At 45.4% G+C, this 19,783-nt stretch overlaps 1 protein-coding gene and 1 pseudogene across 1 annotated transcript in view; one reads left to right on the top strand and one right to left on the bottom strand.

Annotated features, from left to right (window-relative positions):
* Nucleotides 1-19,307, bottom strand: part of LOC135243597 (septin-9-like) — a 65,581-nt gene extending 46,274 nt beyond the window's left edge. The window contains exons 1-2 of the mRNA XM_064315545.1: nt 19,010-19,307; nt 4,241-5,962 (exon numbers count right to left, since the gene is read on the bottom strand). Of these exons, the coding sequence (XP_064171615.1) occupies nt 4,241-5,962; nt 19,010-19,064 (1,777 nt within the window). The 5' untranslated portion in view covers nt 19,065-19,307. The remainder of the gene's footprint in view (nt 1-4,240; nt 5,963-19,009) is intronic.
* The window catches only part of LOC135244062 (cytoplasmic phosphatidylinositol transfer protein 1-like), a 91,535-nt pseudogene that overhangs the window by 46,941 nt on the left and 24,811 nt on the right, over nt 1-19,783 (top strand).

A 19,783-nucleotide genomic window follows, 5' to 3' on the forward strand; every position in this document is an offset into this window, starting at 1 on the left:
GGCAAGGCCCAGGCTAAAATCTGCCAGTTGCAGATCTAATGAGTAAAAACAGACGCTAATCAGCACTTCACTTCTGGCCTGATCTGGGACAAACAAACCTCCCCTGAACACTCTGACTCGGGGCAAACCCCTAAACTCTGGACCACATCTGAGGCTGCAACACAAAATGAGTGCTTGTGAAGTCCATCCTTTCAGCGTGGCTTATTGATGTTGTTGGGACTTGTATTGTGGTTTCTCTGTATTGTACCTGTTTCCTGTATAAAGCATTTTTAAATGTTGAGAGGAGTTTTTTTTATTTATTGAACACTAGCTAGAAGGCAGGTGTGCATAAATGAACTTGGCTCAGAAGTGGGCACCACTTGCTTGGGGTTTGCGCTTGTCAGGCTGGTCCGACCAAACACGTTCCCATGGATCCATTTTCAAAATTCTTCAAATAAAATTTCTGACGTCATGGCGGAAAGATACACTGTTGATCTTTCTTTCTTTCTTCCTCACTTTCTTCTTCAAAGAAGGGCCTTTGGCGACCCCTTTCTCAGATGAACAGAAGCCACAGAGAGCTGCTAATTGCTCTTCTTTGATTCACACTGTGATGTCTGATTGGGAGGGTGGGTCGTAATGGTTTTGCATCAATCGCTCTAAACGCTTTATACATTTCAGATGCACTTGTCAGACCTGGGTCAGCTAATTATTTGGTATACTTTTACCCTTTAGACATCAATAACATTCCAGCAGTAAAAATTACTCGCAATTTTAAAGTAAAAATTTTTCCTTGATTGCATGTTTTGGTTGCACTGAAAATTCTCTCGCAGGAATTTGCAGGAATCTTTTCAAATTTCACCACTATCTAAAGAGGTAATGTTTCCAATGCGCGCAGTATTTAAGCCAGGTCTGGTATTTATTATTACAATTATTCCTGACAAAATCACATCAATAATGTTTTCTTGGGGAACTGCCTGCTGCTGTAGCACGATTATCAAACGTTTTTTTAAAAATTGTGAACCAGTTTTTATAGCCCTGCGGTCTGGGATCGGATCCCAACCACGCCAGTGGCGACTGTGGCCAGTAGCCTTGCAGGACGATGCGCGATTGGCGGGAGCCTCACCCAGAGTTAGGGCGGGTTCGGTTGGCATGGTTCCCCATCTCATTGTTCGCTGGTCGGCGGGGTGCCTGGAGGTCTGCCTGTTAAGACGCACACAGAGTGTCGTCCTTCGACTCAGACTCTAACTATTTTTTTTATTGGTTGTTCAATTTTTACTGTTCCTCAAGGGTCCTCAGTCCGTTTGAGAGAGTGTAGACTAGCACGCATTCTCCTCCAGAGCCTGTACAGCCTGACTCTGGGGCTGAGCTGTGCAGTCGTTGTCTTGGAAGTCCATTGAATGTGGAACTGACACTAGCTCAATGCTAGTCAATGCTAAAGCCAATTAGTGCACCGTCCTGTGAGATTTTGAGCCATAGTCAGCACTGGCTTAGTCAGGATTCAGTATGGGATAAGGAAGTGCATCCCCACGCTCGAACCAAGTGTATTAGCGGGATGAGCCACACAGCACCCCCATGCTATTTGCATATGTGTAAAGCTGTTTTTTTTATTTTTGTTATTTCTGATTTTTGATGAATGGCCTCTTTTCCCTTCCTATCTCCAGAATCAGGAACAGTGATTCTGCCCTGGCCCTACACGTGAGCCATCAGCTGAGCTTACGGGGTGTAGGATGTAAAAATCTAAAAATACATTGTAGAATAATAATAACAGAGGAGTCACAAAGTGTACAGGGCTGGATTACAATGAGAAAAATATGCCGGCGTGTGTTTTTCTGGCTGGGTGACATTTACACACCTGCACATGCTGGGGCAATGCCGGAACTGGACGCTGGCTGCCCAAACACAGCAACTGTGCCGTGGCATCGGTGGAGAAAAACACACACATGCGTCACCCAAATGCTTCTTCTCACACTTCCTGTTGGGCTGCAAAGCACACACCCCAGCAAAAAGGACCGGACACCCGTAAAAATATGCTCATTTGAATTTTCATTGTTAAAGGACACGGGGCTGTTCTATTGGATATTTATCAGTAGCTTACCCTACAGTTCTGATTTAGCACAGTGGTGGGCAGGGAGAGAGCTGTATCTATCCATGGCTTTCATGCCAACTTGTGCCCTTCATTATTTATATATTGTAATAATTTATTGACATGTCAAATTAATTTCATGATTAACTTGTGAATGTCAGCTGGAGACACTCAACGTGTCCCAGTAAGATACATTGTCTAATCTGCGGTTACATTTAGGTGTATTCTGCTGATTAGCCTGGGGTAATTAACAGTAAAAAAAACCTGCATACACTGGTCTGCGTACCCCAGATTTGATGTAAATCTAACTGGAACATCAGAACATTAGACATCAGCTTCACATTTTCCTGAAGCGATTCAGTATTTGAAACTGAACTCCAGAATGGCCCTTAGAGAGGGATTAACACCAAGTTAATGGCCCTTAGAGGAGGATATCCATAAGCTTAGTACGGCCAACCAAATCCTTTCCCTGGGTTTTCCTTCCAGTCTTGAACTTTCTTCTTCAGACCTCTTTGCCTGTTTTAGTGTTGTCCTTCCACTGGATGTCATTAATTTGGACCCTGTGAATTAGGAACAGGCTGGCTGCCAAGGAGCACACTAAACACACTGCTGCAGGGGCCTCCTCTACACCCCTGTGCAAACGGCCATTCTGAAACTCATCCTCTCTTTTTTCCGTTCTTTTTTGTAGTGCATTGCTCATCTTCTTTCTTGTACTCTCCCTCTTTTTATCTATTGTTTTTTTTTAATCAACTCACTTCCTATTCCTACCTTGCCTTCCAACTCGTTCCTTTTTCCTATGCTCTGTATTGTCACTCCTTCTCTCTTATTTGTCTTTCCTTCAAGTCCTCTCCCTTCCTCTCTCACTTTCTCAAATAAAAAAATGCATAATTTGCATGACAGGAGAACCTGATAAATACTTCAGTGACGAGATGACAAAAAACTGTCTTTTTGGCTCTCTCACTCCCTCTTTTTTCACACCGCTCTCCCCCTCTCTCTGAGGGAAAGATGTTTGTAAAAACAAAATGCTATAACAGTCTAACTAGGCACAGTACAGCATGCTCATGCAGTTGACCCATAACAGTTTCCTTTGGCCTGTAACACAGAAACTTCCTCTTCCATTTAGAACCCCAGCACCCCTCCCCCAGAACATACAGCAGAAGGGAAAAGAGAAAGAAAAGGGAAAATGGGGGGGGGGGGGGGGGGGGGGATAGAGAGAGCCAGGAAAATACACAATCTTTTATTCTGGAGCCACACTCTTAATTTATCACACCAAGAACCCAAACACTTATAGCGCACTAAGGAATGACATGTACAATTTTGACATAAGGGGCTTGGGGGTGATTGAGACATATGGCTGGAGGTTTACAAGGAGCCGTCGGACCAGTTTGTAACATATTACATCAAACGGAGCAATAAACTTCAGGTCTTTGAGTTCAGCGGGTCGTCCACACCCAGAACTGCACCCAGGCCTCTCTCTTCATTGTTCTAAGCTGGTTTCCACTGGTGGGAAACATTAAACTCCCTAAACTAAAGAGGCACCAGCAAAACTTCCTCTCCGCACCCTTCAACCTCTCTCACAACCACCCCCTCCCCACCAACACCCCAACCACAGTGGTGGGGTAGCCCCACAACAAGAGACTAAACCAAAGGGTCACCAAACCCCCCCCAGCCCCTCCTCCGCTAGCCGGCTCTGGGCCAGATTTCCTTATTGTTTCCATACAGACAGATGGCTCAGATCCTCATGAGCGTTAGCCGCTGCAGACTCCGCTCTGTCCTGCCCTGTTATCATTGTCAGTGGTCCTCACTTTTGCCATGGTGCATTTAATGCGTCATACCGCATCGCCTCGTATTAGCCTGTGCCAAACAGACAGATAAACTGCTGTCAGCAATGTAATGGTATGCCATAAATTTCTCCAGGTTTTTTATACTGATTGTGCCGCTGCCACCACAAGCACCACAGGTTCCCCATTATTTTTATTTATTAGCTTGTTTATGTAACTAACTGCCGTGGTATGCACTGATAATGAAGTTTTATTTTCCTCTTGAAAGAATTTTTATTTTCCCCAAAAGAAATTCTTGTGAGACTCCCAGCCCTTCCAGACTTATATCAGACAATAATTAACTTCTTTCAACCTGTAGGGTTAGCAAAAACACATTCCTGCTGATTGCAGCTCTTACCTTCCTCTCGCTCCTTCTGTTGAAAGTATGGCCCCTCCGCCTTATCTTTGTTGCCCTGGCGATTGTCTTCCTTGGGCCCGGGCTCTGTGCTGTCAGCCTGTGAGAAGGAGGCGATCCTCTGGAGAATGGATCCTACACTCTCATTTGCCTGTGGCACTTCCTGGCTGGGTGACACTGTGTTCTCATTGGCTCCTGGTATTTCCTTTTCTGGCGATTCTATGCTCTCACTGGTCTGTGACAATTCCTTATCAGGCAAAACTACGTTCTCATTGCCCAGTGGCACTTCCTTATCAGGCAAATCTATACTTTCATTGGCCTGTGGTCCTTCCTTTTCAGGCAATCCAATGCCCTCATTGGCCCTTGGCAATTCCTTATCAGGTGATTGTACACTCTCAGTGGCCTGTGGCACTTCCTTATCAGGTGAGACTATGCTGTCATTGGCCTGCGGTGCTTCCTTTTCAAGTGATCCTACACTCTCATTCGTTTGTGGTACTGCTTTATCAGGCGAAACCATGCTCTTATTGGTCTGTGGCACTTCCTTGTCAGGTGATCCCATGATCTCACTCCCCAAGCTTGGCAATTCCTGGCAGGTTTCTTTGGAGACATTTGGGGATGTGGGAGGTTGTGGTTCTGAGGGGATAAGCTGGACAACCTGCGGCCGGGTGATCAGAGTGAGCTCAGGGGTCTGGGCTGGGGAGAGTAGGACTGGTGTTGCCGTGACAGCTGGCACACGGAATGGCCCTGGGGCTATAACGGGCTCAACCATTTTGCCATTTCCAGGGGACAACCCCAGATCCACCCCACTCGAGCCACCAGCAGCAGGCATGGAGGGGCCAGCAGGAGCAGGGGAGGGGGCACCGGCTGGTTTGGGGTGAAACCGTAGCGGTGGTTTGGGGGGAGAGGGGGTCTCAGCGGGGGGTGCCTGAGGCTTGGCCGCCAGGTTCTCCAGATCCAGGGGGAACTTATTAAGCTTGGCCACCTCTTTCGGTTTCGGGGTCAGGTGGCGGAGCGAGGAGACGGCACCCTGTTGGCGGCTGGCACTCCAGGTCGCTCCCGTCTGGCCAAACCTGTCAACTAGCGAGGCTACGCCCCGGCTGCCACTGCCCTGCAGGTCCAGTGAGGGCATGGAGCCGTGGATTACCGCTACAGGCTCACCAGCTGGGACCGACGACACCTCTACCTCTGAGCGGAACACATTCCCATGGGAGGAGAACTTTTTGAGGGCTGGGCCAACCAGCCCCGTGGTTTTGAACTCCCGCCTTCCCATGGGCCCCTGGGGCAGGCCACCCGAAGAGAGAGTGCCAGAGTGACTCTGTTTGGACAAGGAGGCCTGGGAGTCCAGGCTGGAGGAGGAGCTCCGGAGGCTGTCGTTGTGGCTCCCCAGCCCAGAGGAGGAGGAGAAGCCATTGGGGTTGAACCTGCTCTGGAAGGATGAGGCTCGGCTGATTCCCGAACTCGCATTCCCATTGGCCTTGACACCGACCTCTGCTGTCCCCCGGTTGAAGGACAGGCTGGTGACGATCTTGTTCCTCAGCACCGGGCTCTGGGCAGGGCTAGGGTTGATGCTGATCCGCGATTGGTAGGGTGGAGGAGTGTGGTTTGCTGGCCCTCTTCCATCATTGGTCTTGTTGGAGTTGGGGGTGGGGCTGAAGGGAGAACTGTGTGCAGGGGAAGGAGAGTATGCAGGGATCTCATCCTCAATGTCAAATGATCTCTTCAGTGCTGTAGAGGAAAGAGACAGACATTAAATGTGGTGTTAAACTATTTCAGTTCATAGTACCTTTACTTACTATAATATTCAAAATGTAAACTGGATAGCTAGGTCCAGAGACATTTTACATGAAAGCTTTATTAGATGTTTGAATGAAAGCTTTATCTTTTAGTGAGAGCTGATTGATGTTATGACACACAAGCTTACACTGGAGAAACATTTTTTTCCGTTTACCTTTCCGAGAAGATATGTCATTCATCCTGTGTAAGTATCTTTCGAGAACCTCAGTATGTTTTTTATGAAAGAAATGTTGAATCATGCATCTCACGTCAGTTGGCTTTGCTCTTACAAAATGCCCTTTGTTTTACAAAACAAAAACAGACTTTTTTTGTGAAATGGAAACTTCACAGGACTCTTTGAAAAAATGAGTCCCTGCTCTGCATGTGTGTGTGTGTGTGTGTGTGTGTGTGTGTGTGTGTCCTTGTTGAAACGTAGGATTTTGAGCCAGGTACAGGTGAGCTCCAGCAGAAACCTGTGCTGAAGGCCATGTGTCATTGCCGTGAGTCTCTGCCTGGTCCACATCAAAGCCTGTGACACTGAGAGCCCTTTTAATGGTAATACGAAAATGAAACAATAACAGTAATTTCCCAGATTTCTTAAATACGGGGGGTGTGAGGAGAGCTTTGACACTGCAAGAGCCCACAGGTCTATGTTCAGACAGATGGGAGCCCTATATCAATACAATTCTGCCAGACGCATTGTTAGAGAGGCCTAGTCCTAATTACAACCCAGTCCATTTGATCTGCCTTTGAGCTTCCCACATACGAAGACCCCCCTGGCTGGTTAGCTGGGTTATGGAGGATCTCTCTGGGGGGTTGTTGGCAGGGTTGTGTGTTTGTAGAAGCAGGGGGTTTTCCCACTGGAGAAATGGAACCAACACTGTCATGTACTCGAGCCACAGTAAAAACCCTCACTGTTCTATCACCTCTGATAGAGTACATCTTGCACAAACAGGGTATATTCTATCCCTTTTTGTTTTACTCATGCAAACTCATTTAGTTTGCTTAACATTGACCATTTTTCTATGCAAAACTAACTGAACGTGGTAAGACACAGTACTGCCTTTCCTTTGCATTTCCTGCAGTCACAGCCGTAGCATGTGACTCCACACTTAACATTACTGTCTTCTGGAGGCAAGATGGCTGCCTGGACTTTGTCTGAAAGGCTGTTGGATGAGGCTTCTTTCCTGGACAACAAAGTAGACTTCCTGTTTGCTGCTGTGGTGTCATCAGAGATGGCATTGTGCTCCTCCCCTCCCTTCCGTGATTATCTCCTCAGTTTTTAGTGAGGACAGCTCTGGAAACAGCATGGATGCAGAGCTTTCTCACTCCGCTCACAGCTCATTCTTCTGGAGTGGCTTATATAGCCAGTAGGCTGAGACGATATACATCAAATACATCATCGAAAACCACCTGGAGCCAGCAAGCCAGCTTGGTCCCAGTGTTACAGTGGGGATGGGGTGCAATGAGCCAGCCTGGTTCCACCTCTGCAGCCAGTTGCCAGTTCTACAGTGGTAAATGACTATTTAGGTTTTAAGTGTAAAATCAAGAACAGTCAAACTTCCTGCCAGACTAGCCGGCCACCCTACCCATTACAACAAGTGATAACATGCCTTGCCTGTCCCCCACAGGAAGTGCTTCAGAATAAACTGAAATGTTTTGGATCACAGACAAATCAGCCAGTGTAACAGATATCCAAGCTTCCAGCCAATCCAAGTGAACGCCCAGGTATTTTTACCATGTAAATCAGACAGGATGTTGACTCTATTAAAAGCTGTAGGCCTCTGTTTTCTCCAGCAGAGGGCTGACGTTTGTGGGCTGTGTGACGTTTGGAGACATTTTGTTAAAAACTGGTAGACGTGGGCCTGCATTGACTCAATGTTCATCATTAACGTTGACTTAGAAAATAAATGCACGCGGTAATGCTTTCCTTCACAAACACAGTTTAATAAGTTAATTATGGTGGTTGCTGAACTCCCCAAACTGTAGTCAAGAAAAAATAACATAATTGTGAGTCATGGTTAAGGACAAAAGTTGATTTAATTCAGGCTCAGAGTCCATATTTATAAAGCATCTCAAAGTATGAATGTTGATCTTGGATCAGTTTTGCCATTTTTTTAAAGGTCCATAATTATTTTGAAATGTAAAGCATTTGTACCACTAATTTATCATTCTAACATACTGGATTTCTAAAACCAGGCCTGTTCAATGCCTGGCTACAGGATTTTCAACTCCAGACAGGCACCAATCCCACCCACTTCAAATAATAAGTCTTCAGTGAATATATGCAGCTTTTCCCCCCCAATTATGAGGGGCTGAGTATCCCTCTTCCGGACAGATGCAGACGCGGTTTAAAATGAATGAGACCACTCATCCTGCGAGCCGTTTTAATAGCATAAACAGAATCTGGTTATTAATGTCTCTTTCAGGGCTTGGGAAAGGTGTGAATCAGGCCTTGGGAGGTCTGGCATCGCTGCAGCCCCCTTCAATTAGTTAATAGCCTGTCTCATCCACACCTGCTCCCCCTAGCTTAGCGCATCTTAATCCTCTTCCCCTGTCGTGCCGGAGCGGCGGTCTCTATTACAGCCTGTTCGTCTCGGCACCAGCTTTGAGGGGGGCCCATTCCCGTCTCCGCGGGAGACCAGTAGACGGATAAGAGTGGGTCGGTTGGCTTTTCCAAGAATTTCCTCCAAGATGATTAGAAGCAGGATTTTTTTTTTTTTTTTCAAGCTAAAATGGAAGATGTAAGAGAAGAAACGCGTCCAGATCCAGAACATATTGGAGCACGTCCCCAACTGCAGGGGAGAAAAAAACGGAAATGCATTTAAAGGATGTTGCTTGTAAAAGCTCTGCTGGGGGGGAGGAATTTGCGTTCGCTGGGAGAATGCTGGCTAATATTTTCTGCGCCAGGGTTCGGCTGCAGAGTTGAGGACATATTTCTGCATTGTTTGAAAAATGTCATTTAGAAAACCACAAAGGAACATTAGACAAAAAAAAAGAAAAAAAACGGAGCGCATGCTCTGTGAAATCGGCATGTGCTGTCTCATACTCTCATTCTCTTGGGTACAAGCGGCCGTTGGTAAACCGCGCCAGATCACTCTGCCCCTTTGCCAGTGAACAGGCCGGTCGTGCACAAAGAGCCAATTCACAGACCGACTCAGGGGGGGTGTCTGAGGTCAGGGTCAGATTACAGTAACTTCCCCAACCCCCAACTTCTTACCCAGAATCCCACCGTCATTCTGAGTTTGCCTCCTCGCACAGAGGACAACTGACTGCTGTATAAAAGAAGGGAGAGGGAAGTTTTCGCTGCTCTGAGCTGCTCTGAGCCCATAAATCAGCCCCATAAAACCTGCCGTTTTAGTGTGTGATTGACACATTCAAATAAATGCTGCCCCGGGCACCTTATCGATTATCATAGACACTCTTTCATGTTCTTGCGTGTTAGATACCCACTGCTTTTGGACAAAGGTGTCAGATGTGTCTACATGTCCAAAGTTGGGGCTCCTCGGACATAGGACGACCTTCATAGCAGTCTTCAGGTTAAAGGAATTTAGGAGATGCTAAGTGAATATTGACCTTCAACATGTTGCCTTCTCAGGGTTTATCAGCGGTTTCTGAGGCATTTCTTCCCGTTAGCGGGTGCTACTAATTAACAGCGAGTCCGAGCCACTAAATCAAATGAGGTGAGTGAATGGAGGGTACAGTAACTCCAGTGCGAGCTCCATAAAGCAGCTGCAGGAGATTTAACGGCCATTAAACCCGTGTCAGCGTGACCTCTTTCAGCACCTCCACAGACGCGCAGCTCTCTCTCTCTCTCTCTCTCTCTCTGCGTTTGAAATTTACTGCCGCGCCGTTCGCCCCTCGCAAAGGGCGGAAGTGTTTGCTATCGAAAACGTTCGCGTTTGAAAATCCTCCGGCAGGGTCTCCACGGGTGATCGGGTGGTTTCATTAAGGCTCAATTACAGGGCAGAGAAATTTTAAATCAGCCAGGAGACGCGCGCTCGCTCTCGTCCACACCGCACGGCGCGGTGAAGGCCTTTTATAATGGCGTCTGCCTCTCGAGCCGGGCTGAGCCGCTTCCTGAAGCCTGATCGAGAGAGCGCGGGGAGGGACAGCATCAGGTCATTACTGGCACCCTCTCAAATTCTCCTGAGTGTAATTGCTGCCTCGGTCGAGCATGATAGTCAAACGCTCACTGCTTCCGCGTCTCGGCACTTTCCCACAGGTCTGAAGTCTTAAGTTACACACCGCGCTGCGCTACGCTCTCACAGTCCGACAGGAACGAGCCTCTGTTTAAAGGAAGACCTGAAGCCTGTAATGGGCGGAGCTTCAATGTGCTGTCAATCACCGATTCATATGAACCAATTCAATTACTCTGCTTAACATCAAAGCGTGTTGGTCTGAGTCAGTGTAGCTGCTTCATAGCACTGATCACTGTGGCTGCAGTCCATTTTGCTGAATGTTCTGCCCTCAAACTGCCCGAGCAGGATGTGCTGAATCACCCAAATAACACAAATACACACTAGTTTAGCAAGGCTACAGAGTGAGGTTAGAGAGTAAATTATTTTTTAATTATTTGAGTTGTGATGAACTGGTCCTCCACTTAGAAAACTGTCACAGGAAACCATGTATCATCATGATATTGTTTGCTGTGCAGTTTCTTGCTTGTTTAACTTTGTGCAGTTCTTACATTTTGTATATGATTCACTTTTCTCATTCTGTGGGGCATAAACCCCTGCTCTTCCATCACTATTAAAAAAATAAACAATGAAAAAGTCGAATTTGACATGTTGTTCATTTAGTTTCCAATTTGTAAAAGCTGTAGTTGTATCACAATGTCACAAGACATTATGATTGCGCTCCATCTACCCCTGGCCACAGTCAGCACTGGCAGGGCCAGGATTCAGTTCCAAACTTGGGGCTTGTCACTGTAGCAAGGGCAGGGCTCTACAGTGCTCCCAATTTAGCAGCATTTTGCTCCTAAAAATTAAATTGTGTGTGCGCTAACTGTAAAAATAATTTAGAAGCACTACTTATCTACTTATTGGAATGCATTAGTGTGCTCCTAAATGTTTCAGCTTAGGAGCACATGTGCTCCCTGGAAAAAAAAATGTTAATGTAGAGGCCCTGAAGGGGCTAGTTCGTTAACTGGATAGGACACTGAAATGATTAGTTTTTAATCTTCCTGTTAAAATGCTATTTAGAAGTCCCACGGATGTGGAGTAACGCTGATTCCCATCAGCGGACAGGCACCGCTGTGAGACAGGCGCGCCGGCACTTTCCTGCACCTCGTCGCTCTTCCGGAAAGTGTGATCCTAACCTCAGCATCTGACCTGGAAAACACGCCAGGGTCGACCTGGACACCGCTACACATGCACAGCTGACCCCCGGGGGCCGGCTCTCAAAGACCCGACGGCAGGCCCCGCCCGGCCTCACACGAGCACTTTTAAGGTGGCGTGAAATACCGCCAAACCACCACGAAGGCGAGTCTGTGCATCAGTCACGGCGCCGCCTTAAAGAACAGACCTGTTGGTGTATGACATGCCGTGCGTTTCCAGTGCCGCTGGCCCACAGCGAGCGGGCCAGTGAATTGAGGCACTAAATTTACAGCCTCTTGGTAGCGGCTCTGGCTGAAAGGTCACGGGGGCGGATTTTGGAGAGTGTAAATCACAAACCCCGCTGTTTGTTCCCTGTAGTCCTGCAGGATTCCACTTGAAGGATTTCTAGTAATGGTCACCACCCTTTAGGAATATTCACGAGAGGAGCAAGCTGGGAATGAGCTTCGGCTGCAAGTGACTGGCTTCTACAGTTGCAGTGCTTCAGCATGCGATGAGTAGAATCAGAAACAAGAAAATCTGTTTCAGTCACATGGGGTACTGAACATTTGCAAGAACCTGCTTTTTGAGCTCAACAAAGCAACAAACCTTCAGTTTTCAATAAAGCAGAACATTCAGCACCCCCAACCCAAGACAAATTCAACTCAATCCACTCTGCCACCCTTCCAGAAATTGCTTGTTACCACAGTGATGCCCCCAGTGCATTGTGGGAGGTCAATTCCAGCACCAGCCTATAGGAGAGTGCAACACATGGTCGCCTGGCTGCCAACTGCCGCCCTTCCCTGAGGCCCCAGAGACCAGCAGCCATAGCAACTCCAGTGATGTGCCAAGTTCCTGTATGAAGCCTTTGAAAGCAACAAGACAGTTCCTTGGGAAAACTAAAAACCACAGTTAGTGCCAGGCACCATGTAAATGAGCCTCATTAGGCCTTCCAGAATGGATACGTATTGACATTGATCAGCAAAGTAAGCTCTTTCTCAGAGGTTCATATTTCACATACTAATATCGGAAAAACTTTACAATTAATCTACACCTGTTATACTATAAAGGCTATACGTTGGGCTATATGATAAGGTACTGATGTATAGATGTATATGCCAGTATTTAGCCTGTATAGTGTTTCCCCCAGACAGCATCCATGTCTGTTTCAAGAGAGAAAATAACATGTTCTTCAGAGGGCTGTAAAGTCTGCCCATCGTAACGCTGCATGGGTGAAAGTTGGCTCTCTCTCTGTTTGGTGTACAGACATCAGGACAGGATGGAGCTTGTCCCAGGAGACTACCCCAACCCCCCATCCCCCTGACTAACCCACAGCCTGACATTCTTCTCAGGTATTTACTGACGACCCCCCACCCCCCACCCCCCCCAGCAGCTCAGAGAACAGATCAGGTGTGTTCAGTTTACCTGTGGAAGACAGACTCCACCCAGGCACATCTGGACCCAGAATTCTGAGCAATTTATTTTTTTTTTTTCCAGGGCCATTGCCTTGGAAACGGTGACACCAAATTTGCTGCCTGAGGGAGGTTTTTGTGCTTTTCCCCATCATTCGTCTCATCTCCTCTTTCTAGAAAACACTTTAGTGGCTTTTCGCAAGTCAAAATACTGTATTACCTCTGACTTAAAGGGCACCTGAGGCTGTTATCTCTCAAAAAAAAAAAAAAAATTGGTAGTTTACCATATATTAAACCTGTACTCTGTGTCGACTGGAACTCAAAGTGAATTTGAACATGTCGGTAAACAGTAATTTCCTGAAAATTACCTCCTCCAGACAGTGCTTATTTTGATGTATAGGTCAAATTTTTCAAGAGGTCTTTCAAAAAAAAATAATTTCTGCTTCTTAAAATAATAAATAATACGTCACCGTGTAAAAATAAAAAACAAGAGTTCACAAGAGGTGTCCTGGTCTTATACTGTGTGGCGAAATGTCTGGGTCCGTAAGCAGAAATCCGTGATTGGGGCAAATTCCTTGTTTTTATAGTTAGAGGAACAGCCTGGCAACGCTGTGCAATACCTGCATGCTCCCCGGTTTACTCACATTCCTGACTGAAGCAGGTAGAAAAAGGCCGTTAGCAGGCCGCTCGGTCAGCTTTCGGCGCGCGGGCGAGCCGGTGACTCCCGCACCGCGCCGGCTGCGCCCGAGCGCTTAGAGACGGGCTGTTTGCCTTTGGTGAGACGACGACAAAAGCGCGTGCCCTGGGGTAAAACAGGAAACGCACATAAATCATCGCCGCTGACTGAGACCCGCCGCGGGTTTTTTTTTATTTTCAGAGGAACGGTCCTGCACCTTGTTCTCCCTCAGCGGGGGCAGAGTAATCAAACCAGTCCGAGGTGCGCAAACAGCCAAAGAGAATTCTACTCGCGCCCAGCGGAGTCCGGGCAGTTACCGTAACAACCGAATGCCACTGCCGAAATGGCCACATGAACAGCGCGTGCCCCTCCCCCCAGATTACTCTCTGACCCCCCCCCCCCCCCCCGCCCCTCCCCACCTCTGCTCCTAAAACATCATCTCCCTTCGACCTGGTGCCCTGAAGCTGGCTGGAATGCAGGGGGGCAAGAGGAATTTGGGGGGGAAAAAGGGACTGCAACACGATCCCTTGTTTTGATTTAGAGGCAGTGGTCAGCGTGAAAATAGGACTGTGGCCCTGCCGAGGACAGCCGAATCAAGCCCCTGCCCCCTATCACCCGGTGTCTGCCAAACCATTTCTATCAGAGCTGGCAGGGCCTGGTGACCCCTTGATTTTTTTTGTACTGGACTAATAGTATTTCATGTTTTTATTATCCATTTTTCTGCCCAATTTGGAGGGACCCTCGTAATTGTAGGCCTGTCCCGTTGTGGGTTTCTTTCATTTGGAAGCACTCACACTAGTGTACATGTGCTGTGCAATGTGTGCACAAATGGCTGCCATTTCTGTGGTTTAATTGGAGCCTGAAGATCATTTGTATTTTTTGGAAATAAAAAGTGACAAGCAGTGTTGGGAGTAGCTGAGTTTCTTGAACTACATTTTCCAGTAGTGTATTAACTTAACTTCTTCCAAAATCAAGTTGCATTGAAGCATTTAAGCTTATTTTTTCAACAAGTTTCAAGGTAGCATGGGGGAAAAAAAAACTATCCATTACATTTTCACAGCGCATACAGGTTTTTGAGTAATTTTAGAATAATAACAATACAATTTTCTTGTGAGTATCACCCTCTGATCTCTGACACTGACCTTTTCTTTTTCTGTTTTAGTCTTGATAAGTTTGCGCAAAAATGAACACCCCTCTTCCCTTTCTCGGTCTGAGAGCAAAAGCAAACGTGAGCTGCCAACATGGTGGCCATACTTAGCGTGGTTTATGAAGTGCATTCGTACTACCGACAAATGCCCCCCCCCAAAAGAACCTATATGCAGGTCAACAACTACATTTGGCCTGCTAGCCAACATCATTAGCTAGCAACCAGACTGATACTAATACTAATAATGATACACGCGCTCAACCGAACTTCAACACAAGTGAAGCATTTTTTTCCCGATGCGCAGCTCGGCTTGGGTGACTTTAGTGGGGACGTGGTAGATGCACACTTTGGATGCAGTCTCACTGAAAAGAAGGCGTGTCGCATTGAATTCCAAGTCAAGCAAATCCTGGTTTGAGGCTTATTCCATTTTAACTGGTCAAAACCTATGGGCCACTATGTGGAATTTCGGCTCACTGGATATTTTTCCCGAGTGGATAACAATGGTTTTACGTGCAGTACTTACAAAATTGATTCAGCAATGTAATTTTATGGTGATTTGCACTGCTATGCTCAAAGGAATAACATGAAGAAAAGTGAAAATGACATACATGTCTAAATATTTGAAAGTTACCGCACTCCATAGCCCATTACTAATGAGCTGTAAATATTCTATGCCCCTATCATAAAAACAATCCAACCAACACATTCCTAGATTTTTTTTTAAATAGACAAAAACACCCTTGTGTGAGTCGGCCTCAAAAGCCTGCAGTATCCAGTTACTGTTCGCATGGACACTTAAAGCTATTCTGCAGCTTTTGCCTCATCCCCTTTTTATCACCATTATTTTGCTTATGACAGAATTATCCAAGCATGTACTGGTTTTTATATGGATGTACAGCAACTGAGCAAAGGCAGAGTTTATTGCTTCATTCTTCCAGCAACTAACATGCATACTGTTAGACTCAAAGCCCCAGAGCTTTTAAAATATTGATGACATCTGTGAACATAATTTCAAAGACTTAAAGTTCTCAAAACGTTCACTTTACAGAATTTTCTGTGCCCATTGGCAAGTAATTGAATTTTGTCTCACACAGCACCATACTCTTTGTGCAAGGCAAACAACTTTCAATTGATTTGAGTTTAATCACTGTAATCATTACAAAGACAGCAGTTTTTAAGTTTACATTTAAATTGCATGACTTAAATCACAAAATTGAGCTGCAAACTCTTCTAAATACTGCTTATTTTAGCTTTGTTTCCATATCCTACATGGACTAATGAAAATTCAGCTTGTAAATTCTATATCTAAGTGTGCCAGGGTCTGATATTTCTGACAAGCTATACTTTTATATCTATCATATCTCCATTTAAATTAATGGAGATATGGTGCATGTGACTAAAACAGTGCGGTGCAAGTTATCAAACTTGGCTTGCTTAAGCGCTCGCACTATATTTTGAATGTTGTGTCCTCAGAACCGGCTGTGACTTCTGATTCATTCATACATTTAAACCAAAATATTTCAGTAATAGCAGGAGAGCATGAGAAGGGAAAATGTGGTTGATGTTTGGTTCACTCAGTTTATGATCAGTCTTTCACACATGGTACCAACCTTCCCCAGAATCAAATACATGTGCTTTGTGAATCCATGGCATTTCCATTGGTGGAATTCACAACTACATGGGCCTATGAACGGTTTGGGAAATGGCCCCTTGAATCTTGTCAGCTTAGCTAAAAGGAGGGGCTTCACATCCAAAAGGTCACAGTAATGTAGGTAGCTACATTCTAATAGTCATTATGTAGCTCATTTTCCCTCAGTGGTAGCTTTGCTGTAGCTAAAGTACTCCCAATGTGACACAACTGGCAACCTAGTTAACTACATTTTTTAGTACCTTGTTCAACATTGTTTAAAAGCATCTTTGTAGTCAGTGGATGGTACAAAAGGGTTTACTAAAATTGACATAAAAGATGTTTAAATTCTAGAGTGTTTCAATAAATATATTCCAGGTCTTGTCTGGGGGAAGTTTGGAGGAGATCCAAAAATTGTACTTTTGCATTAAATTGGTGCATCACCAGCCTTTAGTGTCTGTTGTAGAGGGGAGTTGCTCTGTTCATGTATGTGATTATCTGGTCATGATATCTTACAGCTTAGCATGAGACCACTTAAAAGTAGATGTTTTCTAATGTCAACCATCATAAATGTTTCCTTGATGCATCCAACAAAACCTTTTCCTTGGGTTGTAGTTTACAGGCAGTGCCTTTTAAATATGCTCTGTCTCTAGGCTTGGGTCTCGACAGGCGCCCTCAGGTTTTTCACGTTGACTTGATTTGCCGCGCGCAGTCAACTGTCCGTTCTCCCAGCGTGGACGGAGGGGGGAGAATGCTCTGTCGGTTACGCCCAAAAGAAAGGATCGCGAAATGTCTCACGCAACCAGTGGCAAACCTGGCAAGCTCAGCCCTTGGCTTGCTTTGTGTTGACAAGTCCACCACGGACCTTGAGTGGGACTAAACACGGTAAAATGACTCCCGTGCCAGAAAAGCCAGGGGGTGGTATGGCTTAAACCGATTAATGCGACTCTTTCTATATGATTCATTCTAACGTACACCACCAGGACGCTCCAGTTCTTGAAAAAGAAAGCTCACGCCAGAGCTAATTGAGCCTCATGTCTACAAAAGCAGAGCACTGTAGGCTGCATTTCAAAGGATGCCACAGAAAATTGCAGATGACCACAACAATCCTGTCCTTTGACCATACTGACTTTATAGTTGTCACACTTAGTGAATCCCAGTTAAGCAGCCTACATGCTTCTGGCTCCCGGATTGTCGTTGAAAGCGCTCTTTGAAAATATTAAGGCCTTTAATACAAACAATTTAATGGCAGCTATATATAGCCTAGTATATTGTGGATTTCCACTTAACACTATAACCATAAATGTTCTTGTAACTTGGCGATGTTAATGACTTCATGGGGTTATGAGGGTCAGTTCGTCCGTTTATTTTCTTTTTTCTTTATAAAATGATTACTCGGTTGGAAAGGGCTGCCTAATTAGCTCTTGAACAAATGTCGTCATATAAGGCGTGGCCTCACACAGTAATTGGCCGATGAGAATTTGCCAGAAATTCTGTGTTTTGCAGTTGCATTTTATTCTAGGGCATTGAAAATGCCAGTGTGTTTTGACCTCTGTGTTCATTAACCGAATAATCACTAGCCTATGGGAATGTGTGTTCTTATACAAAAAAATCAACGCCAATTCTCCAAATAGGTTAACAACATTGGCCGCGCGCGCCCACGCTCACACACTGTCCCTCTCTCTTTGATCATGTTCTTTTCCAGGTTTGGTTTCCTCATTAAAAACACCACCTGTCAAAACATTATGGAGTCTGTCACCTTTTTGGTGACATGGGGTATTTTGTTTTTATATATTTGCCAATTCAGTTACATGTAAGGATAGAGAAAGGAACAGTTGACCACTTCTCTTAAGTGAGACTAATCACCACTCCCATGCAAGGACAATTCACTCGCATTGCTAAGTACAGGGCGGGCTGGCAAAGGAGAGATTGAACGTACATAAAGTTTAACCAAAAAAACATGAAAGTGAAATAAAATTCGTATTCAAAAACAGGTTATTTAGTTGAGTGCATGTCGAAAAACTCACTCGTCATACGTTTTGCCGCTTCGCAGATTAGCTCAGTTACAAATGACAATTTTTAGTTCTGAGAACCCATTATATGGTTCCAAAATTCCACAGGTGTAGCCTGACACGACGAGGCTGCGCAAAATGAGGGCTGTGCAATTCCAGTCGAAATCTGATCATGTATAATAGTGTCATGTAAAATAAGTGTCAATCAAATCATCAGTAATGAGCGTGTGCTTTTTCCGGATACATCGGATTGATTTTTGTGCTTGTATCCCACTGCCATTTACTAGAAAAATTCCAGTGAAACTCGGGAGGTCGGCATGAAGTAGGCTATAAAATTAAACACTTCTGTTCGTCCTTTGTGCGAAAACAATACATTTAATTGCGCCTCTCTCGTATTGAAGTTTAATGTCCAGTACCGCTTCCCGCGACGATTAACTCGGAGACGTGAAACATTTCTCCAACGCTCCGAACACACATTCTTCAATTAGAACAACTTTTTCTGTCGTGCCGCCGGTGTTCATCAATATTTTCCCCCCAAGCAGTATATTGTATTCTTGTTCTGTGTAAAAATGTGTATGAAGAAATTCCTAACCTGAATGGCAGTACTGCGCACATTAATTGATCCTGAAGGGTATAAATTTGTATATTGCAATTATGACGACTTCGTTACAGCCTATCAACTGCGACACAGTCGTGCAGGACTCAATGGTCATTGTGTGACTGTATGTATGCATTTAACTATACGGAGATACATGTCTATCACACATTATGCACATTAGTATGATTATTATCGTAGTTTATTTGTATTACCTTCAAAATCGGACAATATCCCCTCCAGATGGTCATTCACAGAAGTATCTGACATCTTGAACTTTCTGCTTCCAGATAACTTTTGACAAATGCGTAATCGCCAAGGTAATTTTTATCAGTTGAAAAACAATCACCTCCTGGCATATAATATACAGTCCCCCCAAAAAAGAAACGTGTCGGCGATATTTACTGCCTTGGTTGCAAAATAAAGTTTCGGCCAACTGCACTTCACATCCGAATACGCGCAGCAATACCGTGCTGCTCACAGACCCTCCGTTAGAAGTTGAAGTCCCACTTCCCTTTAGGTAATCTCAAAAAACCGCCCAGCCCCCTGAAAATCCAACCCCCCACCCCCAAGATTGGTTGGTGGATCACAAGCTCCACGCCTCACCTACACCCCCTACTTGGGGAACTTGCGTAAATCGTTTATTATCCCTTTGCTCCAAAGCTCCGCTCCAACCATTTTGTTTCTTAAAAATTACGGAATGAATGATAAACTCTTGGCTAATAAATATTTGGCATCGTAGATGCATCTTTCGAGTCCCGGTTGAGCAAACTTTAACCCTGCTTGATGCAGTCTCCCACCCGCCCCTCCTTTTCTGAGGGCGAGGAATGTAGGGGGTTATGGAATCAGAGCAAAGCAATTTAATTAGAGTGGATTAGCACGACGGCAGAATTTCTATTGCATTCAGAGTGTCTGACAATGTGATGTTACACCATTGGCCCAAGAAATTTGTGGATACTATCCTTCTTATTCCTCGCGTGATGTGCTCC

This window comes from Anguilla rostrata, chromosome 17 (assembly GCF_018555375.3).
Source record: "Anguilla rostrata isolate EN2019 chromosome 17, ASM1855537v3, whole genome shotgun sequence".
NCBI classification, from domain to species: domain Eukaryota; kingdom Metazoa; phylum Chordata; class Actinopteri; order Anguilliformes; family Anguillidae; genus Anguilla; species Anguilla rostrata.